Source organism: Phacochoerus africanus, chromosome 15, assembly GCF_016906955.1.
Source record: "Phacochoerus africanus isolate WHEZ1 chromosome 15, ROS_Pafr_v1, whole genome shotgun sequence".
Lineage (NCBI taxonomy): Eukaryota > Metazoa > Chordata > Mammalia > Artiodactyla > Suidae > Phacochoerus > Phacochoerus africanus.
In genome coordinates this window covers 31,392,757-31,418,615 of record NC_062558.1, presented here as the reverse complement: position 1 = coordinate 31,418,615, position 25,859 = coordinate 31,392,757, and the positions used below count along the sequence as shown (strand labels likewise).

The 25,859-nt window shown below is 41.0% G+C and overlaps 1 protein-coding gene across 2 annotated transcripts in view; it reads right to left on the bottom strand.

Annotated features, from left to right (window-relative positions):
• Positions 1-4,769: 4,769 nt before the first annotated feature.
• Positions 4,770-25,859, bottom strand: part of ANAPC5 (anaphase promoting complex subunit 5) — a 47,508-nt gene continuing 26,418 nt past the window's right edge. Inside the window, exons 9-17 of one of the 2 annotated variants that reach the window (XM_047760611.1) lie at positions 25,165-25,254; positions 22,128-22,309; positions 20,535-20,670; positions 15,761-15,835; positions 13,412-13,533; positions 12,576-12,683; positions 12,345-12,492; positions 5,479-5,641; positions 4,770-5,097 (exon numbers count right to left, since the gene is read on the bottom strand). In XM_047760611.1, the coding sequence (XP_047616567.1) occupies positions 4,886-5,097; positions 5,479-5,641; positions 12,345-12,492; positions 12,576-12,683; positions 13,412-13,533; positions 15,761-15,835; positions 20,535-20,670; positions 22,128-22,309; positions 25,165-25,254 (1,236 nt within the window). In that variant the 3' untranslated portion in view covers positions 4,770-4,885. The remainder of the gene's footprint in view (positions 5,098-5,478; positions 5,642-12,344; positions 12,493-12,575; positions 12,684-13,411; positions 13,534-15,760; positions 15,836-20,534; positions 20,671-22,127; positions 22,310-25,164; positions 25,255-25,859) is intronic. The other variant, XR_007132190.1, reaches the window with a different exon arrangement.

The window sequence follows — 25,859 nt, the reverse complement described above, 5'->3', positions numbered from 1 at the left end:
AATGAAAAAAGGAAGAGCAAATTGCAGAATATAGTTTACACTGTTCATAGACACATGCCTACATGTGGGTTCTACGTTAAAACATGAGTGTTTGGGATTTCCTTGGTGGGCTAGTGGGGATCTAGCATTGTCATGTTATGGCACAGATCAGATCCTGGGGAATTTCCGCATGCCAAGGCTGCGGCCAAAAAAACAAAAACAAAACATGAGTGTTTTAAGTCAAAGGAGGAGTTCAGGTTTGGGTTTAGTGGGTTAAGAACCAGACTAGTATCCACAAAGAGGTGGGTTCAATCCCTGGCCTTGCTCAATGGGTTAAGGATGCTGCATTGCCGAAAGCTGTAGCATAAATTGCAGATGCAGCTCTGATCTGGCGTTGCTGTGGCATAGGTCAGCAGCTGCAGCTCAGATTCAACTCCTAGCCCTGGACCTTCCATGTGCCACAGGTGTGAAACGTAAAAAGAAAAAAAAAAAAAAAGAAAATGAGTCAAGGGGATTGAGTGATAGTGACTAGACTTTTGGTGATGATTATGTTGGAATGCAGGAAGACATCAAATTATAATGTTGTACACCTGAAACACATAAAGTTACATAATTTTAGCTCAAAAAAAGATACTACCTCAGTGCCTGGCACTTAAGTGCTCAAAGGTGCTAACTATTAATACACTTAGCACAGAGCTAAAGACCCCATTAATTATGTGTCTTTCTTATTAACGTGAATTAGAACAAAGCGGAGAAACCACAACTGCCTTTCACTGACACTCAGTCCCTTTTATGATAGAGTCCCTTCCACTCAAGGGAAACATTGAAATATGAAAATAAGAATTGGCTTTGCTTTTTGAGTTTTCTCCTCCAAGAACACCAGAAAAACCTATTCTAGGCAAACAGCTCTTGTTGTCTTGACAACACAGATTGCCAAGAAAATAAGTAAACAGAGCATAGGAATCTTATTTTTAAGAAAACTTGGACAGCACAAGGGAGGGGCTGAAAAACAAGGTTTTAAAATCATCTCACTCAGAGTTCCCACTGTGACTCAGAGCTAGCAAATCTGACTAGCATCCATGAGGATGCAGGTTTGATGCCTGGCCTTGCTCAATGGGTTAAGGATCCGGCATTGCCTTGGGTGGTGGTGTGGCCCCGCAGATGTGGCTCAGATCTGGTGTTGCTGTGGCTGTGGTGTAGGCCAGCAGCTGGAGCTCCGATTTTACCCTGAGCCTGGGAACTTCCATATGCTTTGGGTGAGGCCCTAAAAAGCGCAAAAAAAAAAAAAAAAAATCACTCACTAGGACAGCATCATAAACTCATGCGGAGGCTTTGTTTTTTCCTTTCTGAACTGTTCTGTGTGCTACTCGCCTCGTCCACTAAAATGGTCCACCACCTCCCAAACCTTGAACACCCAGATGAAGACAGCAATATTAACCATACTGAGAGACTTTTTTGTTCTGCACCCGTGGCCTATGGAGGTTCCCAGGGGGTAAATTGGAGCTGTCACCGCTGGCCTACACTACAGCTCACAGCAAAGCAGGATCTTTAACCCCTGAGCAAGGCCAGGGATCGGACCTGCGTCCTCGTGGATGCTAGTCAGAATCATTTCCGCTGAGCCACGACGGGAACTCCTAGACTTTGTTAAATTCCTCCCCATTAAATAAGACTGTAAAAAACAATGAGACGAGAAAAAAGAAAGAGGCCAAGAATTTTCTCATTTCTCTTCAACAGGCAGTGAAATTAATATGTTAATCCCAAACATAAACAGCATGAAAAGCTGTTTGAAACAGCATCATGAAAAGAGAAGTCAGCATGAGCAAGATAAAGTTCTTTATTTGCCTTCAATGTATTACAATAAAGAAATGATTATACCAAGCCAGGGATGGAACCCACACCAGAGCAATGACAGTGCCACTAGGGAACTCCAAGAAAGACATTTTGACCAACTAAAATGACAAATTTAAAACACCCTGGAGCTCCCTGGTCAGTAGTAATAATTATAATACTCCAAACAAGTAGAAGTATTCAAGATACATAGGTGAAGACAAAGGCGGCCTGGTGATGAGTTGAAGAACCTGTAACATCTGCTCTAAATCCTGACTGGTCCTCCCTAGTGAAGGGGCTGGGTCAGGCCAAGTTATAGAGCAGTTTCCTCACTTGCAAAATAGTATTTCGCTTACAATCATTAGAAATGGTATTGTAAAAGTACCTAGCACAGTGTCTGGCCTATACTGGGCGCTAGATAAATTACAGCTGCTTTTATCAATTTTATATTCAATGAAAAAAAGGAATGTTCCCCCAAACAGTACAGTACTGCTCAAAACTCTGGGAGCAGACAGCTCTAGGGTAAATGCAAGAGCTGGGTTGGATCCCCAGCCCTGCAGCCCACCTACTAGCTGTGTGAGGTTGGGTGGTAAGTGACTTAAACTCCTCATGCCTCAGTTTCCACATCTGTTCAATGGGATTATTGCTATTGCCTATCTTTTAGGACTGTTGTGAAGATTGTTTTGACATTTAACTTACAAAGGGCACTCTCTATTAAGCTGTTTGTGCCCACCTGTCTCAGGGCTGGAAACAATACCAAACCTGCTGGGGAGAGTTCCTACCAGGCCGAGCCACTGGCAGGGGTCACAACCCCACTCTCCTCTTCCCCTTTGAGGATCTGTCCTCAGGTCTCTAGTATAGACCCAGATGCCCATTAGCTTTTTCTTTCCCTCCTCCCAACCCTCTCCAAGCATATGCAGTTCCCAGGGCCAGGGATCAGTTCCCAGGCCAGGGAACAGAGTGGAGCTGCAGTTGAGACCTCACCACAGCTGCAGCAACACAGGATTCTTTTAACCTACTGTGCTGGGCCAGGGGATAGAACTTGCATCCTAGAGCTGCAGAGACACCAGCCAGCAGGACTCTCCCATTAGCTATGTACTTCCAGTTATCTCCTCACCAAACCCCATCCCCATTTAATTAAATCACTGCTTATTACACCCCTACATTAAACCACCCATAATTACACTGACCTGATTCCTCCTTCCCCCACCAAACGCTGCACCAGGAAGAAAAAAAAAAACAAAAAAAAACAATTAGCTGTAACTCAGATAGTTATTAGTTTTGGGGTCACTCTGATATTTCTGACTTTCAATTTAACCCACTATTTCTTCCTGAAGAGGCCAGGCTCCAGCCAACAAATCTAAGTCACAGATGGCAGGAGGCCACAGACTCTCTGTATTAGCTTTGGATGCAGGCCTGGCATGGTGAACATGCAGCAAGCTGGGAGCAGGGTCGGGCAGGAAAGCATCACAGGAGTGCCAACTGTGCAGCCAAGTAGGGCTCTGTGTTTAGATGGGCCCTGTACCTGGTTTAACGCTCTGCTTAATATAGGCCTCATATTTTTTTCCTTTGCACTGGGCCCCACAAAATATGTAGCTGGTCCTGGCCAGGAGTGATGACTTCTGGTTTTTATGTCACCCCATCTCTTAAACCTTCTTACAATGAGCCAGAATAAGATCACTTCTTAGGCTGAAAGGCACTTAAATACAATGACCAAAAATAAGAGCAGATGAGAGAATATGTGGGAAGAACAGAGAGAAACTGATACTAGAGGATCCTTCCTGGGAGGAAGAATAATGTTTTACTACACAGCCTTTAACAATCTTTAATTTTTACCATCTACATATATAACATTTCAAGTAAACTTAAGGAAAGATTTTTAAACATCAACATACCAATTAGTGTCTGTATCTCCAGGCTGAGTCTCTTATTTTCAGAGCAGCTGTCTTTGGCCAGCAAACACACCCTAATGAGTGGGAGCTGTTTTATGCTGTTTCAAAGAGTTCTGGAGATAAATTATTTCCCGTCAGAAGGTTTAAATTTAACAGAGAAAGAGCCAATGATAGAAGCTGCAAATTTGGTTGGTTCCTTGTTGCTGTTTTGGATTTGAGACAAAGGGAATTTTCTGTAAACACTGAAGGGTAAGATAAATTCACAAACTGAGCAATAACTTGCCTCTGCTAAACTGCAGGGTTGAGATATGTACATTAGATACACTACATATTTGAGTGATAGTCCACTCACCTCTGAGCTTCAGACCCTTTCTTAACTTATAATCACCTTATTCATGATGAATTCCTAGACTCAGGAAATCATCATCCCCCATTTATATAGTTAAATATAGAAAAAATATACCCATGCAGAAGATCTAAGAAAGCCAATATCCAGAAAGTGATTGAAATATGCTTTTTGTCCCTGGTCCAAAAACCATAAAAAGATCTTTTCCTTCTTAGTCTCCAGTCAGGGACCGACATGTGCTTACAAGTACAACACAGGCCCACCAAAAGTAGCAGTTCAGCAGAGCAAAGCAGGGAAGCCTCCAAAGGAAAATCCAAGCCTCAGAAAAACCTGCACCAATCCCCCAGAGAGATCTACCAATACCCAAAAGAGCTATTGTCTGAGCACATGTGCTAACTGCATTTGCAGAATGATGGAGAGTGTGCACAATTTCCAATAAGATATTGGAAACTTTGCCTAGAGAGGATATAATCCTTAAGACTTGTACTAGCTTATCAATAAAACAGCCACATATTAATGAAAAGTCAGTGTCCTTACTATCACAAGAAAGAAAAAGAAAAAACAGGTATATATATATATATATATACAGGAGTTCCCGGGTGGCCTAGTCAGTTAAGGATCTGGTGTTGTACCTGCTGTAGCATGGGTTCAATCCCTGTCCCAGGAACATTTGGCATGGCCAAAACAAACAAATATGTATATTTTAGCAACAAAATAAGACGAACTAATAAGAATGCAGTTTATTGATAAGACAGACATCAAATACATCATTTATGGGGAGGAAGTGTGAACAAGTCCAAAATCTTATACTCTGCACAGTGGTCTGGTGGCAATGTTCCCACTAGAGAAGATTTATCAAGGGCACCCCATGGAAGGGCAGTTCCTGATGCAGCTGCCGGAACAGCATTGCACACCGGTTCCTCTCCTGGGTCTTCCCCAGGGTGTGGTAGAGTCTGGCCTGGAAGTACACAACGTCTCTGATTTGCTCTTTGCAATCGACCTTTGCAAAATAGTTCTTGGCTTCGCTGAGGTTCTCAATGGCAGCCTCTAGAGCTGATGGAAAGTGGGGAAAATATCACACATATATAACTCAATGCTTCACATATAGTTTTCAAAACTTAGTATCTATTTTTATTGATTTAACATATACCAGAAACTTTAAAATTGTACCCTTTGAGAGAAAAAAAAAATACACTAGGTCTTTAGTCCTGATTTCCAGCCTGAAACCTAGATCTATAGGGTTAAAATAACAATTCACTTGCCCTCAACTTTCATGCAAGTGAAAGCACTTCAAACGCTGCATGAAATTTTAACACATTTGTGAACACTCAGAACTTAAGTTATCCCAGACTTAACATCTTGTCTTCTTCTGGGTCCTAAATTTTACAAATTTTCTATAATATATTATCTAACAATCTCTGTATGGTTTCCTACCTTCTACTTTCTTCAGTGGCTCATAGGAAGCTGCTGAAGCCACCTGGCACTTGGCAACCAAGAACATGGCACGGCCTTTGTCCAGGACAGCCCCATCTGCCAAGATGGGCTCAATGGCCATGTGGAGAAGACTTAAGGCCTGTTCTGGGATTCCAAGGATGAGCTGAAAAAGAAACATAATAGTGCTATACACAAACACACCCACTGCCCACTATAGGAAGGACTTCACTTCCAGCTCTTCTCTCCTGAATGGCCACATCTGGCTTTCTCCCTGACATATGCTATTTTTTTTTTAAATGGCCACACCCATAGCATATGGAAGTTCCCAGGCTAGGGGTTGAATCAGAGGTACAGCTGTCAGTCTACACTGCAGCCACAGCAATGCTGGATCTGAGCCGTGCCTGCAATCCACATCATAGCTCACAGCAATGCCAGATCCTTAATCCACTGAGCATGGCCAGGTATTGAACCCACATCCTCATGGATACTAGTTGGGTTTCTTGCTGCTGAGCCGCAATGGGAACTCCCAACATGTGCTATCTTTAATGTGCACCACACTCCTAGAAAACATAATGTGTGACAATCTGATTTCAGACTACAATAGGTAAAGTAGGGGGTAGTTATTTACACTATAGAAAGGTTTTTCTCTACAAAAAGCTTTTAGATTAATGATTCCAAATGGCTGAACTAGCTGTACAAGAATCACTGGAAGAAAAGGAACTACTTTTAAAAGATTAAAAAATGTACACTAAAATAAACAGGGGTACACTAGAAATATCCATTTAAACACAAAATAAGCAATAATGGAGTTCCCATCATGGCTCAGTGGTTAACGAACCCAACTAGCATCCATGAGGACTCAGGTTCGATCCCTAGCCTCACTCAGTGGGTTGGGGATCCAGCGGTGCCATGAGATGTGGTGTAGGTCACAGCCATGGCCCAGATCCTGCATTGCTGTGGCTGTGGTGTAGGTTGGCAGCTACAGCTCCGATTAGACCCCTAGCCTGGGAACCTCCATATGCCACGGGTGCAGCCCTAGAAAGACAAAAAGACAAAAAGACAAAAAAAAAAGCAGTAATGGAGAAACAAAAAAAAGTAAGATTTATGGAAAAATATAGCAAAATAGAGAAGTAAATCTTTTCTAATCCATAACTATATTAAATATAAATGGATTACATTAAATCCATTAATTAAAAGGCTGAGGTTGGCAGAACAGATTTTTACAAACATGATACAACTATATGATATCTACAAGAGACTCATTTCTGATTAAAAGACACAAATAGGCTGAAAGTAAAAGGACAGTAAAAGAAAAAGATATTCTAGGAGTTCCCACTGTGGTGCAGTGGGTTAAGAATCTGACTATAGCAGCTTGGGTCATGGCAGAGGTGCAATTTGATCCCCAGCCTGGCACAGTAGGTTAAAGGATCCAATGTTGCTACAGCTACAGCTACAGCATAAGTCACAGCTGAGGCTCAGATTCAATCCCTGGACCAGGGACATCCATATGCCAAGGGTGAGGCCATTAAAAGAAAGATATTCTATGCAAACAATAGCCAAAATAAAGCCGGACTGATTATACTAACAAAATAGACTTTAAGTCAAAAGCTGTTACAAAAAGAAGGATATTATATACCGTTAAAAAGACCAATTCATCAAGAAGATACAATAATTATAAACATATATACACCAAATAATAGATCTCCAAAATACATCAAGCAAAAAGTGACAGAACGGAAGGGAGAAAGAGATCAATAATAATAGTTAAAGAATTCAATACTCTACTTTCAATAAAGGATAGAAAACTAGACTGAAGATCATCAAGGAAATAGAAGACTTGAAAAAGACTATAAACCAAATAGCCCTAATATCATCTAAAGCACATTAAACTCAACAACAGCAGAAAAGACATTCTTCACAAATGTACATGGAACCTCTTCTAGGACAGACCATGTTAGGTCACAAAATAACACTCATTATATTTTCAGAGACTGAAATTATACAAACTATCTTCTCCGACTGTATGAAATGAAATTAGAACTCACTAACAGAAGAGAATCTGAAAAACTCACAAACATGTGGAAATTAAACAACACACTCTTAAATAACCAAAGGGTCAAAGAAGAAATTACAAGGAAAATTAGAAAATACTTTGAAATGAACAAAAATACAACATACTAAAACTTATGGGATGCAGTGAAAACTTATGGAATGTAGTGCTCAGAAGAAAACTTACAGCTGTAAAGGCAAACGTTAAAAAAGAAAGGAGTTCCCTGAAGTACTAGAGGTTAAGGATTCAGCATTGTCACTGCTGTGACTTGGGTTCAATCCCTGGCACAGAACTTCTGCATGTCATGGGCACAGCCAAAAAAAATAATAAATTTTTTTTTTCAAATCAGTAAACTAAATTTCCTCTTTAAGAAACTAAAAAAAGAAGAGAAAACTAAATCCAAGGCTAACAGAGGTAAGGAAATAATAAAGGCTAGCATAAAGATAGACAAAACAGAGAACAGAAAAACAGCAGTTATTGAAACTACAAGTTGTTCTTGGAAAAAACAGACTGACCAAAGAAAAAGAAAAAGACTCAAATGACAAAAGTCAGAAATGAAAGTGGGGACTTAACTATTCAACTTTACATAAATAAAGAGGATTATATGAGAATACTATAAACAACTGTATGCCAAAAATTAGATAAAGTAGATGAAGGAACAAATTTCTAGAAAGACACAAGCTACCAAAACTGACTCAAGAAGAAATAGGAAATCTGAATAGAGCAAGTAAAGAGAAAGAATCAGTAACTAACAAAAGCCCAGGATCAAATGGCTTCATTGGTGAATCCTATCAAACATTTAAAGAAGAAACAGCACCGACCCTTCTCAAATCCTTCCCAAAAAAATTGATTAGTTAAGAAAATTTCTTAACTCATTTTATGAGGCCACATTATTACCCTAATACCAAAGCAAAATAAAGATATCACAAGAAAACCACAGACTAATGTCCTTTAGGAATGTAGATGCAAATTCCTCAACAAATCCTGGCACACCAAATCCAGTATCATATTAAAAGGACCACAGACTATAACCAAGTAGGATTTATTCTGCAATAGCACTTCAATATACAAAAATCATTCAATGTAGTACACCATATTAACAGAATGAAGGGGGAAAAACCCATATGATCATCTCAATTGATACAGAAAAAGCTTTGGACAAAATACAACATCCTGTCATAATAAAAACAGACCAGGAGTAAAAGGGAATTTCCTCAAAGTAATATCCATGAAAAGTTCATAGCTAACACCATATTTAATGATAAAAGATTAAAATCCTGAGCCCTAAGTTCAGGAGCAAAAACAAGGATGTTCACTCTTGTTACTTCTATTCAACACTACTGGAAGTTCTACACAGAGCATTAGGCAAGAAACAGAAATAAAGGACATTCAAATTGGCATAGATGAAGTAAACCTTGAAACGAATCTGACTAGGAACCATGAGATTTTGGGTTCGACCCCTGGCCTTGCTCTGTGGGTTAAGGATCCTGCATTGCCATGAGCTCTGGTGTAGGTCACAGACACAGCTCAGATCTGATGTTGCTGTGGCTGTGGTGTAGGCCGGCAGCTGTAGCTCCAATTCAACCCCTAGCTTGGGAACCTCCATATGCCTCAGGTTCAGCCCTAAAAGAAAAAGGAAGAAAAAAAAAAGAAGAAGTAAAACTCTATCTGCAGATGACATGATCTTATATACAGAAAACTTGAAAGAATCCTCAAAAACCTATAACAGGTAGTAAGCTCAGCAAAGTTACAGGATTTGAGATCAATATACTCTAGCAATGAACAATCCAAAAATGAAATCAATTTTTAAGATTCCATTTATAATAGCATCAAAAAGGATAAAATATTTAGGAATAAATTTAACTTAAAAACTGCAAGAGTTATTATAGACTGAAAACTAGAACATACTATTGAAAGAAAGTTTTAAAAAGACCTAAATAAAAGACATTTTGCATTAAAGGATTGGAAGACTTAATAACGTTAAGATAGTAATATTCTCTGGAGTTCCCATCATGGTTCAGTGGAAGCAAATCTGACTAGTATCCATGAGGATGCAGGTTCGATCCCTGGCCTTGCTCAGGGATTAAGGATCTAGCAGTGCTGTGAGCTGTGGTGTAGGTCGCAAATGCAGCTCAGATCTGGTGTTGCTGTGGCTGTGACGTAGGCCAGCAGTTACAGCTCCGATTCAACCCCTAGTCTGGGAACCTCCATATGTAGCAGGTGTGGCCATAAAAAGCCAAAAAAAAAAAAAAGATAGTAATATTCTCCAAGTTGGTCTACAGATTCATTGCAATCCCTAACAAAATATCAGAATTTCTGTTATGGCTCAGCAGTAACAAATCCAACTAGTAACATGGGGATGTGGGTTCAATCCCTGGCCTTGCTCAGTGGGTTAAGGATCCAGTGTAGGTGTAGATGGCTTGATCTGTCATTGCTGTGGCTGTGGCACAGGCTGGTGGCTACAGCTCCGATTTGAGCCCTAGCCTGGGAATTTCCATATTCTGTAGGTGTGGCCCTAAAAAGCAAAAAACAAACAAACAAAAAACACCAAATTCTGAATATCATGTTTGCTGAAAAGGACAAGCTGATTCTAAAAATCATATGAAATCGGAAGAGAACATTGATAGGTAAAACAATTTTGAAAAAGAACAAGCTGGAGGACTCTAACTTCCTGACTGCAAACAAACTTCAAATAATCAAAATAGTGTGGTACTGGCATAAGGACAAATAAATAGCTCAATGGAATAGAACCAAGAGTCCACAAATAAACCTATACATCCATGATTAACTGATTTTCAACAAGGGTGCCAAAACCATGCAATGGTCTTCAATAAATGGTGCTAGATCAATTGAATATCCATATGCAAAAGAGTGAAGGTGGACTCCTACCTCATGCTACATACAAAAATTAACTCAAAATGGATTAAAGATCTAAATGTAAGAGCTAAAACTATACAATCCTTATAAGGAAAAATAGGGGTAAATCTTTATGACCTTGGACTAGGCAACAGTTTCCTAAGTAGGATACCAAAAGCAAAAACAACAAAATTTTAAAAGGGTAAACTGGACTTTATCAAAATGAAAAATTTTCATGTGTCAAAGGACACAATCAAGAAAGTAAAAATACAACCACAGAATGAGAGAAAATATTTGCAAGTCATATATCTGATAAGGGTCTAACATCCAGAATATTAAAAAAGCGCTTACAACTGAAGTTAAAAAGACAACCCGATTTAAAAAATGGATAAAGGACTTAGACATTTCTCCAAAGAACATACACGAATGGCTGATACACACATGAAAAGATGCTCAATATCATTATTTATTTGGGAAATGCAAATGAAAACCACAATGATATATAACTTCACACTAATAAAATGGCAAATAACAAGTAGTTGCAAGGATATAGAGGAAATGGGACTCTCACACATTGCTGGTGAGAATATGAGTGGTATAGCCACAGTGGAAAACATAAAAAGTTAAATATGACCTAGCAATTCCACCCTTAAGTATACTCAAGAGAAATGAAACCATATATCTACACAAAACTTGTATATGAATGTTGAGCTATTCATAATAGACAAAAGGTAGAAACAACCCAAATGCCATCAACTGATGAATGGATAAATAAAATGTAATCTATCCATCCAATAGAATATTATTCAGCAATCAAAAGGAATGAAGAACTGACACAATCTACATGAATGAACCCTCACAACATGTTGCTAAGTGAAAAAGCTAAACACAAAGGCCATATACTGTATGATTCCATTTATATGAAATGTCCAGAACAGGCAAACCTATAGAGAAAGAAAATAGATTAGTGGTTGCTAGGGGCTGGAAGGAGGCAATGGGGAATGATTGCTTTAATGGGTCTGGGGTTTCTATTTGGTGTGATGAAAATATAGACAGTGGTGATGGTAGCAAATCATGGCAGATGCTCTAAAGCCACTGAACTTTAAAATGGTTAAAATAGGTATGTGAATTTTATTTTTTATTTTTATTTTTTTTTGGCCATAACCACAATATGTGGAGGTTCCTGGGCCAGAGATCAAATCTGCACCATAGCAGCGACCCAAGCCACTGCAGTAACAACACCAAATCCTTAAATCACTGCACCACAAGGGAACTCCAATGAATTTAATCTTAACTCCGAAAAAAAAAAAAATTACTGAGGAAGTTGGTAAGGAAAATAGGTTCTTAGGCTCCTCCCCTAGAGATTCTGACTCTGTAGGTTTGAGGCAAGGCCAGATATGCAGACAGTTTTTAAATCTCCCAATAGTCCTAATGCACAGTTTGGAGAATGTCTGCTTTAGTCAGTAAATTCCTCCAGTAAGTTCAAAATTCATTCATTCAATAAATATTTATTAATCTACTATGTGCAGATTCTACTAGGTATCACAGGACATAGCAGGGAAGAAACAGTCCCTTCTCTCATGGTCTTTACATTCTTCAGGGGGAGACAGAAAACAAACATAAAGGACAATTTAATTTCTAGAATCTTTCAAGGAACACATGACTTCCTCATTTCTTTATTCATCCCCTTGTTAAATCAAGCACAGTTCTGAACCAGCTTAGGGTCCTCAATGAAGTGAATAAACATCTCGGTCAAGCCAGTGCCACTGGGAGGTGTCAGCTTGTCACCAAGTTCACAGCTCCACATTTCCATGGAAGGCCAGCACAGTAAGACTACATTCTCAGATTTTAATATTAAGAAGTGAAACCTCATTATTAACCTTTTCAAGACTGAAAAGTAGTAATAAACTAGCCAGTTCTTGAGCACAAATATGTGCTATAAAAACAGAGATCTGCTTACCTGGGCAAAAGCCAAGTTCAGCACTGTTTCGGAAGCCAAATGCTGTAACCGGTACTCTTTGGAGAGAGCCAGAGCCTGCAGGAGCACGGGCAGTGCGATGGTAGGGGAGGAAGATCGCCAGGAGAGCTCGGCCACAGACAGCAGGACACTGCCCGCAAAGAGGAAGGCATGGCATGAGAACAACAAGCACAAAGTGCCACCCAGCAGAGATGCACAAAAGCACCCCCTTACCTGATCACCATTTCTGCGTTCCTGATTTTCTGACAATGAATCAACAATTTCTGTAAAAGCTTGTGCGCCTCTGACATTTGGTTCTGAGCTTGTAGTACGATTGCTTTTCTGACACAGAAACAAAATAAGCACAAATGGTGATGCTGATGTTTTGCAAAGGTTTTATGTAGAGTCACTTTCAGGGTTAGAATCTCCGTCTCCTCAATTAGACTGTAAATCTCCCAAGGGGAATAACTCTGCCTGACATAATTTTTGTTAAAAGAGAAAGAAAAAAAAAAAAAAGCACATATGTGCTTACACACACATGTACACACAAGAAAAAAGTCTGGAATTATAGATAGAATGTTAGTGATTATCTCTGGGTAATCCTTAACTTTCTCCATTTTGCTTATTTGCATTTTCTAACGTCATACAATAAACAGGTAATAAATAAAAAAAGTTTTTTTCTAAGTTGAAGTTAATAAGTAATTCAAACACAAAACAAATAAGAATAAAGCCATCTGGGAGTTCCCGTTGTGGCGCAGTGGTTAACGAATCCGACTAGGAACCATGAGGTTGCGGGTTCGGTCCCTGCCCTTGCTCAGTGGGTTAACGATCCGGCGTTGCCGTGAGCTGTGGTGTAGGTTGCAGACGTGGCTCGGATCCCGCGTTGCTGTGGCTCTGGCGTAGGCCGGTGGCTACAGCTCCGATTCAACCCCTAGCCTGGGAACCTCCATATGCCGCGGGAGCGGCCCAAGAAATAGCAACAACAACAACAACAAAGACAAAAGACAAAAAAAAAAAAGCCATCTGAAAAATTACTTCATTCTGGGGTTAGCTTTTTCAAAATTTCTTACCTATACACACCCTCTATGCTATTAAGAGCTGTGATTCCTGTAACAAGTGAATCAGCCAAATGGTATTTGCCATCATTCATTGCCCTGTCAAATTGTATTTTCTGATCACACAGCATCCATAACTAACAAGAAAAAAAAAAAAAAAAGAATAAAATGGCAGGTGTTCATCTCATTATTCAACAGAAATTTGAAAATATTCTGACTTGCTTATTAGCAAATATTACAACTCACATGCATTTCTTAAGATTTAATTTTTTTTTAATTTCAAGTATGTGAAAAAGCACTAAGAACAAAATAACCAACTTAGGTGTGTCAATCATCAACTTTGTTGAGTCAGAACATTTTACTTTACTTGCTTTTGATACTATTACATACTATTAAGGTCCTTTGCAAATTCCATTCTCCTCTTTTTCCAAAGGAAGCACTTGATTTGGAGTTTATCACTCCCATTCGCTTTTATTCTGTTACAAAATATATACTTATTCTTAATACATAGTATGATCTTACATGTTTTTAACTTCGTTAAAGAGTATCATAATATATGCATCTTTTGACAACTTGCTTTTTTTTAAATTTTTATTTATTTATTTATTTATTTTGTCTATTTTAGGGCCACACCCATGGCATATGGAGGTTCCCAGGCTAGGGGTCCAAACGAATCTGTAGCCACCAGCCTACGCCACAGCAAAGCTGGATCCAAGCTGTGTCTGCAACCTACACCACAGCTCACGGCAACCCCAGATTCTTAACCCACTGAGTGAGGCCAGGGATCAAACCCACGTCCTCATGGATGCTAGTCAGGTTCATTAACTGCTTAGCCATGAAGGGAACTTCGACAACTTGCTTTTTAAGGTCAGCATTGTTTGGGGGAACTTACGCATGTTAATACAAGTAGTTCTAGTTCATTCCTTTTCACTGATGAATCGTTTTCAACTATGCGAATATGGAACAACTTATCTACTTTCATGTTGATGGGTATTTAGGGAGTACCGATTTTTCACCCTTCTTTATGATGTTGCAATAAACACTCTCCTCTCTCACTCCTTGTGCAATAGTTATCCCAGGCACACGGCAAGTAGTGGAAATGCTGGGTTGTAGAACATATACACCTTCTCCTTAACACAGTGTTTGTATGTTCTTCAAATGGGTTACACCTGTTTTACACTCCCCATCTGTGGTGTATGACATTACTCACTGTTCCACATGTTCACCAACAATTGGTGGTGTCAGATATTTTACTTTTGGCCAATCTGATGGGTATGAAATATCTAATTTTTTTTAAATTTCTATTTTTTAAATTAAAAAAAATTTTTTTAATTTCTATTTCCTTGACTTTTGATCAAGGGAAATACAAATTAAAGCATCTTTTAATGCTTTAAATATGTATAGCTGATAAAGAGATGAGCATCTTTTCATCTCTTTATCAGCCATACATTTTTTTTTGAGAATGTGAATTAAATTGACTTTCTCTGTTTTTGTACTGTGCATCTTCTTAAAAAATGGCTAGAATTATAAATAAAACTGTTCTATCACAGCACAAACATAGCAACATGCTTAATTCTTTTTTCCCCACAGCAGCCTTGGGTGCTAGCTTCTGTGTTGGCTTACCACCTTTCTGTCTGGATACTCTGAATTCAGATCACAGCCTGCTGAAAGCAGCCATGAGATCCCAGCACACCTCACAAGCAGATGGGCATTCACATTATATCTAATACAGTGGGGCCGACAACCCATGTGAATGGTGGCAGCCTCCCCCCACCCGACCTCCCAATCCCCCAGACCAACAGTAGGAGATTCCCAAGCCATGGTCTCTTATGATTTCAAACTCCCTCATCACCTGAACACTAAACTTGGCAAGAGGAAGAAATAGAAGAGGTCCCTCATAATGGTTTTCTTGGTCCCATCAGAGATGGAAATCAGTGCAACAAGGAACAGAACACCTAGAACTCCTTTATAAGGTTCATTCCCTCTGGATACATCTTCCCAAAAGGTTCTTCAATTCTGGGAGGAAAAGGTTAGAGCTGCCAAGAAGGAAAAGACAAAATAACCAAACGGTGCCCTCATTCTTGATCTACCAAAGGACACTGATGATTTCTTATTCCCATACAGTTAGAGATATAAGGAATACTAATTTAAAACCACAAAGACATGGGGAAAGTATCCTACTTTAATCTTTTCTTGGAGTTCGCTTCTCGGCCTTCTTGAACATATCTTATGGGAATCTCCTATGGTGACCCCACAGATGTCACAGAGAGAAATCAAGATGGGAAGATTCTAAAATATCCTATTTTGATAATAATATAAATGGTCTTTTCAGAAATAATCAATGATACACAAAAGACAGGTTACCTGAGCATGCTGACCATTAGGTGGGAATCGCTCCTTCAAGTGCTTTAATACCTCAGAAGCTGCAGCAAAACAACCCTGAAATAGAAAGGCACAATTTGCTTAGCACACCTGTCTGACACCACCCCTGCTGCACCACTCACAGGATGTCCACGTGACTCACCTGTTCTTGGTGCAGCAACCTGGGCAACCCTAGGCAGAGACTCAAATATCAAAGGGCCCTTTTTTTTTTTTTTAGTTTCTAATGTGTTTCACTTGTACACTAAAAAAAATTTTTGAGGAGTTCCCACTGTGTCTCAGCAGTAATAAACCCATGAAGACATGGGTTCAATCCCTGGTCTCTCTCGGCACATTAAGGATCTGGTATTGCCACGAGCTGTGATGTAAGTCAGACGCAGCTCCGATCCTGCATTGCTGTGGGCTGTGGTGTAGGCCGGCAGCTACAAGCTCCACTTCAACCCCTAGCCTGGGAACTTCCATATGCTGTGGGTGCAGACCTAAAAAAAGAAAAAAATTTTTTTAACATTATACATGTAGGAGTTCCCTTTTCCCTTTGTAGCTCAGTGGGTTAAGAACCCGAGGCTGCCTCTCTGAGAAGGCAGGTTCGATCCCTGGCTTCATTTAGTGGATTAAGGATCTGGCATTGCCATGAGCTTCAGTGTAAGTGGCAGATGAGGCTCAGATCTGGTATTGCTGTGGCTGTGGTACAGGCTGGCAGCTGTAGCTCCAATTTGACCCCTAGCCTGGGAATTTCCATATGCCATACCTGCAGCCCTAAATAGCAAAAAATAAATAAATAAATAAATAAAATATATATATATATAATATATATAAATCATTTAAATATTCCAAAAACAGAGTTCCTGTTGTAGTGCAGCAGGTTGAGAATCAGAATGCAGTGGCTCAGGTTGCTGCAGAGGGACAGATTTGATCCCTGGCCCAGAAACTTCCATATGCCACAGGTGCAACCATTAAAAAAAAAAAGGCTTTGGAGTTCCTGCTGTGGCACAGGGGGTTTAGATCCAGTGTGTCTCTATGGCTGCACGGGTTCAATCACCACCTGGTTCTGTGGTTTGGGGATCTGCCATTGCCACAGCTGTGGTATGGGTCAAAATAGTGGCTCAGATTCAATCCCTGGCCCAGGAACTTCCGTATGCCTTGGGTGTGGCCTAAAAAAAACCCCAAAAAACAAACAAAAAAACAGGTATACATACCATATTTGTAAAATGCCTATAACACTATTTACCACATGATAGGCACTCAATTATTTTTTTGAGTGAATTAATCTTTCCAGTGTCAATAAACACAAATCTATACATTACAGTATTTTACTATGTAGATAAATATAGTCCATCAGAATGATCTCCCAGTTTGGGATATTTTGAATACTCCCAATTTTTTCCATTTAAAAATGCTAGAATGATTACCTTGATGCACACATCTTTGCACATTTGTCTAATTATTTCCTTAGGATAGTACCTTAGAATGGTTGGGCTAAGCGGTAGGCACTGTTAAACTCTTTGATGTATATATTATCACTAAATTACCACACATAAATGTACAAAGTACTTTTTTTTAACCAACATTCTACACTTTTCTCTTTCCCCAGTATTTAAGCTTCTTTGCCTTTTCATTTGGTAAAACTGGTATGTCACTGCATTAATTTGAATTTATTTAATGATTACATTGAATTTTTTTCAAGTTCTATAATCATTTACTTTTTTTCTGGGAATACATGTTCATGTCTTCTTTTACACTCTCACACTGCTGGAATGTTTACCTTATTAACCCCAAAAGCTTTTCAGTCTGTCCCAATCCTTTGACTAGGTAGTACACCTTCAAACCACAAGCTCAGTCAAACCACAAGTGAACTTTTATTTGAAGTGAATTAAGTGCAAAGTACCCAGAATTACAATAACAGATCACTGATCTTTTTAGTCTTGTGATTGTAACTGGCCAATTACACTCATCATTTTCATGACTGCAATACACGGAGTTGGGTACGTGGCTCTAGATGGCCGTCAAACCTCCAGGCCAAGTGAAGAGAACAGTATACACAGGGCAGCACTCCCCCCAACCCCCACTGTGATCTGCCACTTCCTGAGGCCAGGAGAGGAACGTGACATGCCTACCCAGAACTGGGCAGAAAGAGCAAAGGGGGCTGGCCCTCTTAGCACTTCCTCTGGGTTGCAGGAGGAAGTTCAGAAACAGCAGTTCAGACCCCATAACTTCTTTACAGGTTCACCCAAGCCCCAGTCACTGCCATAGCAAAGGGTGGTGTCCAGTTTATTTGAAGATCAATTTCAGGACACAATTTGAAGGTGACACAAAGGAAATACAAGAGAAAACAGAAACTTATGATAAAACTGCCTCCTCTACAGTTAGCCAAGCTTAATTTCCCAGGTCTAAGTTGAACTTGTGCAATTTAAAATGTGACAGTCGGAGTTCCCAATGTGGCTCAGCAGTAATGAACCCGACTAGTATCCATGAGGTCTTGGGTTCAATCCCTGGCCTCACTCAGTAGGTTACGTATCCAGCATTGGCATGAGCTATGGTGTAGGTCACAGACGGGGCTCAGATCCCACATTGCTGTGGCTGTGGTGTAGGCCAGCAGCTACAGCTCTGATTCGACCCCTAGCCTGGGAACTTCCATATGCCGTAGGTATGGCTCTAAAAAGACAAATTAAATTAAATTAAAACAAAACAAAATTGGAGTTCCCGTCGTGGCGCAGTGGTTAACGAATCCAACTAGGAACCATGAGGTTGCGGGTTCGGTCCCTGCCCTTGCTCAGTGGGTTAACAATCTGGCGTTGCCGTGAGCTGTGGTGTAGGTCGCAGACGTGGCTCAGATCCCGCGTTGCTGTGGCTCTGGCGTAGGCCAGTGGCTACAGCTCCGATTCGACCCCTAGCCTGGGAACCTCCATACGCCATGGGAGCAGCCCAAAGAAATAGCAAAAAGACAAAAATAAATAAATAAATAAATAAATAAATAAATAAATAAATAAAATGTGACAGTCATCAGCCCAGTAGGCTACATGGTTGATGTTATAACACTAGAAAGGTCTTTCAAAGGCAGGTGGAGGAAAGGTGGGGAAAGAGGCTGAATTGAAATAAAGCAGCCACTATCTCCTAGCTGTGCAATTAATGGCTTCCTAGCACATCCACTAGAGCCAGACAATGATGGGGTCAGCTGGTCCTTCACATAAGCCCAGAGATGAAAAGGGGCTGAGGATGGAAGGATGACTACAGGTCCAAAGAGCATGGTTACTTTTCAGTCCTTACCTCAGGAAAAAAAAGTCACAGAACTATAACACCTGGCCTTGGAGAAAGTTTCAAGGCCGAAGAATTGAGCCAAGATCAGATTTTTGTAAAGCTGTAATAATTTCTACCCTATGTAATTCAAAGAGAACAGAAGGGAAGTTATGCTCAGTTTGAGGTGGGGGGGTCAGTGGGGAGAATCCTACTTGAAAAAGTCACAGGGACACTTTAAATGGGTAAATTGTGTGGCATGTGAATCACATCTCAATAAAGGTGTTGGTAAAAAAAAAGTCAACATGAGGCTCATATCAAATACCCAACTGAATGTTCACTGACTCATTTATTATAAATGCTCTGCTTAACCAAGGCACCAGCAGAGGAAAAGAAGCCATTAAAGATGGTCCAGTGCCCTTAGACGGGGGAAGAAAACCAAGAAAGTGATTAACGTGCAACATTCCTGAAAGAAAGCAAACAGCAAGAGGGGGTGGCCTGCTGTTTTGATGTCACAAAGTCTGAGCGATGCTTTAAGGTATAGGATGAAGGTGCAGGCAGAATCCATCAGCCAGAGCCCATCCAGCCCCTTCGCTTACACAGCCACTTGAAGGACTGTAAAATGCTAAAATATGTCTAGTAGAGAGAAGTATTTATAGACTTCTGAAAGGGACGAAAACCACTCAAAGATCCCTAGGCTGCAGATTAAAGAATATTGAGTGTTACGATGCAACCTAACAATCATTATTATGCCACAAAGAGGTGGAGAAAATAATATGATTAAGAAAATGTATGCATAGCAAGGAAGTATTCAGTGAGATAGAAGGCTTTAGATAAGCACTTTCCTTGACCTTTTCCCATGAAAAAAGATATTTTTGAGTAAAGGGGAAAGCAAGCCTAGAGCAGCATGAGGAACCCTTTAATCAATCCCCTACAAAAAGAACTGTGTAAAATCACTTGGGCTGTAAGTCAAGGTTATGCCCTATCCTCACTGTCCTTCCTTGGGGTCAGTCAGACTTGGGATGGAGATCTGACACTGACATTTACTAGTTTCGGGTATGGGACTTAGCTCCCTGGAACTCAGTTTCTTTTTGTGAGAAAGGGATGATAACAGAGCTGACCTTGCGGGGATCCTGTAAGGAAGCAGGAAGATCATACCTGGAAAATCACTGAGCAGAGGGTCTGGCTCAGAACAAAATGCGCAGCAAACCTTAGCTATTATCATTTAGCTACACTCTTATTATGTTCTTCCTTTTCCCATAAACATACGCAGCTCTGCTTCCTTATGTTTCAAAGACTCCTTTCTATTCTACTTGTTACATGGAAATAACTGACCTCTTATTCCCTTCCCTGAAGCAGAAAGGGATTCTAAGTTCAACAAACTTTGTAGACCCCACACTCAGTCCATTTCACCTTTTCAGCCACCTGCACCCAACCAGACCTGTCCAGTGTTTTTCTCAAGCACTAGAGGAAAGAAATGGCAGACCCTGCACTGCTCCAGAAGCATGCTGGCCCAGCCACTGCCTACCTGCTCTGCATGCAGCTCTGCGAGGTGGCAGAGTGCAACGGCAAAGGACTCCGTGTTGTTCTGCTGCACGCCTGCGTTCACCGCCTCCAAACTGTTCATGCTCAGCAACATCTGGGCTTGCTGCAGTGCCATGGTGCTGGGTGAGGAGACAACAGGAATCCCCTTCAGGCAAGAGACCCAGGCTGCCCCTCAGCCACAGAGTGGAAATGGAGAAAAATGAAGTCCCTCTGCAGGTTCTGGCTTCGTGGGAGAAGGTATCTCCCACTGCCAGTTCTCCTGTCCTCAGGACAAGGACAGTGGAAAAGCATCCTGGAATGTAGCCCCAAAGAACACATGTAGTGGTTACGGCACAACTGGAAACTCCAAGCCCCAGACCCCCCCAGTGCCTCTAATTTTCCCTGCGGTCACAGTACGTTAATTAGTTTTCATGGGTAAATTCAGACCTGATGCCACCCTGGCACCAGCTGCCCTGGCAGTATAAGCAGTGGCCAGTGTCTGCAGCTGTCTCAGACCACATTGTGCCAAAAATCATTGCAAGTACAAGAACAAGACTGATAAAATAGGCACTTCCTTTCATTACTGAATTCCTAGAAACAGCAGACTGTCTAGGTGAGAGGTGAGATAGTGACAGGACTCCAAGATAAAAAATCTGGTTCAGAAGTTTACTTCCAGAGTTCTCCTGTGGTGTAGTTGGTTAAGGATCTGGATCGCTGCTGTGACATGGGTTGAATCCTCAGCTTGGGAACTTCCACAGACCTCAGGTGTGGCCAAAAATAAGTTTACTTCCAGGATGAAGGAGGCTAAATGGCAATTATACACAAGGCTGGAGATAGAGAACACACCTTGGTTAACAGGAAAGCAACTTTCTTTCTATAATAGCTTTAGGGCTAAGGGATGCTCAACTTGAATGAGACTGTGGCCCATGCCTGCTGCCAACAGGAAGAGAAGTTCCCTTCTTAGAGCATGGGGTCTTAGTGCATGGAGTCAGGGGACCTGGCTTGAGTCTGAGCTCTGTCACTTGTTAACTCATTTGTGATCTGGGCAGATCAGATGTATGACTGTCCTATGTATCCAAGAATGGAGATCACCCCCTAGTTACCTGCCAGAGCAGTTGGGAGGAGTAAATAAAAATGGGCACAGGGAGGTCCCACTGTGGTTCAGTGGAAACGAATCTGACTTGCATCTGTGGGGACGCAGGTTCAATTCCTGGCCCCGCTCAGTGGGTTAAGGATCTGGCATTGCCATGAGCTGCGGTGTAGGTCGCAGACGCAGTTCAGATCTTGCGTTGCTGTGGCTGTGGTGTAGGCCAGTGGCTGTAGCTCCAATTCGACCCCTAGCCCGGGAACCTCCATAAGCCGCGGATGCGGCCCTAAAAAGCAAAACAAAACAAACAAACAAGAAAATGGGCACAGGAAAAACCTTTGCAAAGTGTGTGCAAAGTAGAAAATGCTTCCAAATTATAATGCATTTTCTTTAATCCCCTGAACAAATAACTAGCATCCATTTGGCTTTCACAAAACCGCTTGCTAGCTTCTGCTCATCCATAAAAGGATTCATGCCCTCACAGCCTTGACCATCTACTTAAAGACCCACCTGCGGCCGTAGAGCCTCCAGATGGCTGTTTTCTGCGCGATGCTGATATCAATGAGCTCTGACAGGCTGTGTTTCCAGTGGAGCAGGTCGGAGTCCTTTAGGGCATCCATAAGTTTATTCGCAGTCTTCCCAGCAAAAGCTCTTTGCTGAACTAGGGACTGTATTCCCAGGGAGGCGAGGTACTAAGGAGACAGACATACCCACAACTCAGGATAGAAATTACATGACAGAATGTTTTATTGAGAAATTGGGCATATTTCACATTTCAATACATGCCCAATGACAGCACTGTTTAAAAAGAAAGCACCAACAGCCTAACCCTGACCCCTATGAGATATGTTCCTAAAAATGGGAATGGAAGAGAGGCCGATGGTACAATGGGAAGAGCCAGGGATTTGAAATTAAGTAGATGTGGACTTAAACACTGCCTCTGCCACTCACTATATGACCTAGGGAACAGTAACTTAGCTTCTCAGAAAGCCTCAACTTCCTCATCTGTAAAATGGCATCAAACCTATCATAAATAATTATTTTAAGGATAAAAATCAAATAGTGTATGTCAAAAGTGCTGGGCACAACAGGTAGTAGCAGATTTTAAATGGATGCCCATTGATGCAACTAGAGATCATCATACTAAGTGAATTAAGTCAGAAAAGGAAAGACAGGAGTTCCTGTTGTGGCGCAGCAGGGGTGACTCTGACTAGGAACCATGGGGTTTCGGGTTCAATCCCTGGCCTCACTCAGTGGGTTGGGGATCCAGCGTTGCCGTGAGCTATGGTGTAGGTCAAAGAGCACAGCTCAGATCCTGCATTGCTGTGGCTGTGCTTGTGGTCAGCAGCTACAGCTCCTATTAGACCCCAGCCTGGGAATCTGCATGTACTGTGGGTACGGCCCTAAAAAGACAAAAAAAAAAAGAAAGAAAGAAAGAAAGAAAGGGAAAGACAAATACCATATGATATCACTTATATGTGGAATCTAAAATAGGGCACAAACGAACCTATCTACAGAACAGAAACAGACCAATAGACATGGAGAATAGATTAGTAGTTGCCAAAGGGGAAGGGGAGGGAGTGGGATGGACTAGGATTAAGAGGTTGGTAGATGAAAACTATACATTTAGAATGGATAGGCACTGAGGTCCTACTGTATAGCGCAGGGAACTATATCCAGTCTCCTGTGAAAGAACATGATGGGGAATGATAGGAGAAAAAGAAATGTATATACATGTATGACTGGGTCACTTGCTGTACAGCGGAAATTGGCACAACACTGTAAATCAACTATAATTTTAAAAAATGAAAAAAAGTTTGCCTATTATGAGCATAATTTATCTTTTCATTAACTTCTGGTATAACTTTCAAGGATGAAAGCTCGGACCTGTTGTGGCGCAGCAGAAACAAATCTGACTAGGAACCATGGGGTTGCAGATTCGATCCTTGGCCTTGCTCAGTGGGTTGAGGATCCGGTGTTGCAGTGAGCTGTGGTGTAGGTCGCAGATGTGGCTTGGGTCTGGCGTAGCTGTGGCTGTGGTGTAGGCTGGCAGCTAGAGCTCCGATTGGACCCCTAGCCTGGGAACCTCCACATGCCGCAAGTGCAGCCCTAAAAAGCCAAAAAAAAAAAAAGGACAAAAGCTCAACTAAAAAAAACCCTCACTTAGGAGCTCCCTTGGTTGTGCAGTGGGTTAAGGACCTGGCATTGTCACTGCTGTGGCTCTGGTTGCAGCTGTGACACAAGTTTGATCCCTGGTCCCAGAACTTCTACATGCTACGAGTGCTGCCAAAAAAAAAAAAAATCCATAACAAAAACTGTGCTTAAGAAGTCTATCATTTATGTAATAGCAAAAGAACCACTTACTTTTGCTATTACAATCAATTCTAAACATGTAAGTTTCATCTCCCAGAAATGAATCAACTACACAATGTATAGATTTTTTTTTTTTCTTTTTATGACCACACCTGCAGCATGTGGAAGTTCCTGGGCCAGGGACTGAATCCGAGCCACAAGCACACCTATGCCACAATGTCAGCAATGCCAGGTCCTTTAACCCACTGTACCAGGCTGGGGATCAAACCAGGGCCTCCATAGCAACCACAGCTGCTGCATCAGATTCTTAACCCACTGTGCTGCAGCAGGAACTCCAACAATTTACAGCTTTAAAAAGCATATATATATACATATATACATTTATGAGACAGAAAAAGGTTCTTTGAACAACATTAATCTAGATTCTAAGAATCATTACTACTTCATGTGTAGACTGACTGTGCCCTTTCAATGCCCCTCAGTATTTGTCACTGAGGAATATAATTCAGGTCCCTCCCTGTTACCCAAAATGTGAACGGACAAATCTGCTGGTCAGGTTTATTGGTTCCTGGCTCTGTTTATTATTTAAAACTACCAGCAAACTTACTCTATAAAGAGCCAGATAGTAAATAATTTAGGTTTTGCAGGCCACATTTGGTCTGCAGCATATTCTTTTTTGTCCCTCCCCCCGACCCCCGCTATTTAAAAATGTAAAACTCATTCTTATCTTGAGGGCCATACATGAGCAGACAGTGAGCCCGATCTGGCCCATGGGCTGAAGAGTTTGCCAAGCCTTGGTTTAAAAATAAGGCTTTTCTGGAGTTCCTGTTTTGGTGCAGCAGAAGCAAATCTGACTAGGAACCAGGAGGTAGCGGGTTCAATCTCTGGCCTCACTCAGTGGGTTAAGGGTCCAGCGTTGCTGTGTCTATGGCTATGTCTGTGGCTGGCAGCTACAGCTCCGATTTGACTCCTAGGCTGGGAACCTCCATATGCTGAGGGTGCGGCCCTAAAAAGCAAAAAAAAAAAAAAAAATTTCTAAGTAAATATGTGGAAGTTAGTGTTGATCAATAAACAAAGATCTCATCTAATTGAGAGATGTTATTAGGAGAAAGGGAGTAGAGAGAAACCTACCAAAAGAATATAGTGGTTTGATTAATAATTAAGGTCCTATGAAACTACCAAGCATAAAACCATACCATTTATTTAAACAATCTCACAGAAAAATGAGCCTTACCGGTAACCCAAAATGTACAGCTTTCTTCACAGAATGTTCTAGCAGAACATAGCTGTCAGATCTCTTCTGCCCCAGGACATAAAGCCAGCTCTGCCAAGGGGAATCATCAAAATGTATCATAACAATGATAAAGGCTAATGTTCTATTGAAAGTATGAGCATGGTTATAAGAACAAATTAACTAGGGAAAAAATAAATTCTCTGAAATACGTTTTCACAAATTATGAACCTAAATGAAACCCATCAAACACATTAAAATCATCAGACTGAAATAAACAAGCCATTGATCTTCTTCACCTCTGAGAGGAGTGAGTGGCAAATGTTCCAGACAAAAAGCATGAAGCCTCCATACCGCCTGTAATTAAGAAAGTGAAATTCTCAGGTGGTTGCTGAATTCTGTGTTCTCCTGGTGCCTGGCAATTATGCTTTGAAGGGACAAGGTCTTAATCAGTTACCAGGTACTGCAAATGCCAATGTTTAATGTGGTAGATTTGCATGGCAAGTGGCATTAAAATTCGTAAACAAGAAATGCCCCCAAGGTAAAACGGACATCAAGAATTAAGAAAGATAAATAAATATGGGTTGCCTTTCCTGAATTTCCCTGACCATCCATCTAGTTTCCCAACACTGCTAAGGACCATCCACTGCAAAATAACTCTATTCAAATGGGGCCTTTCGAAGACAAAATCAACCCCA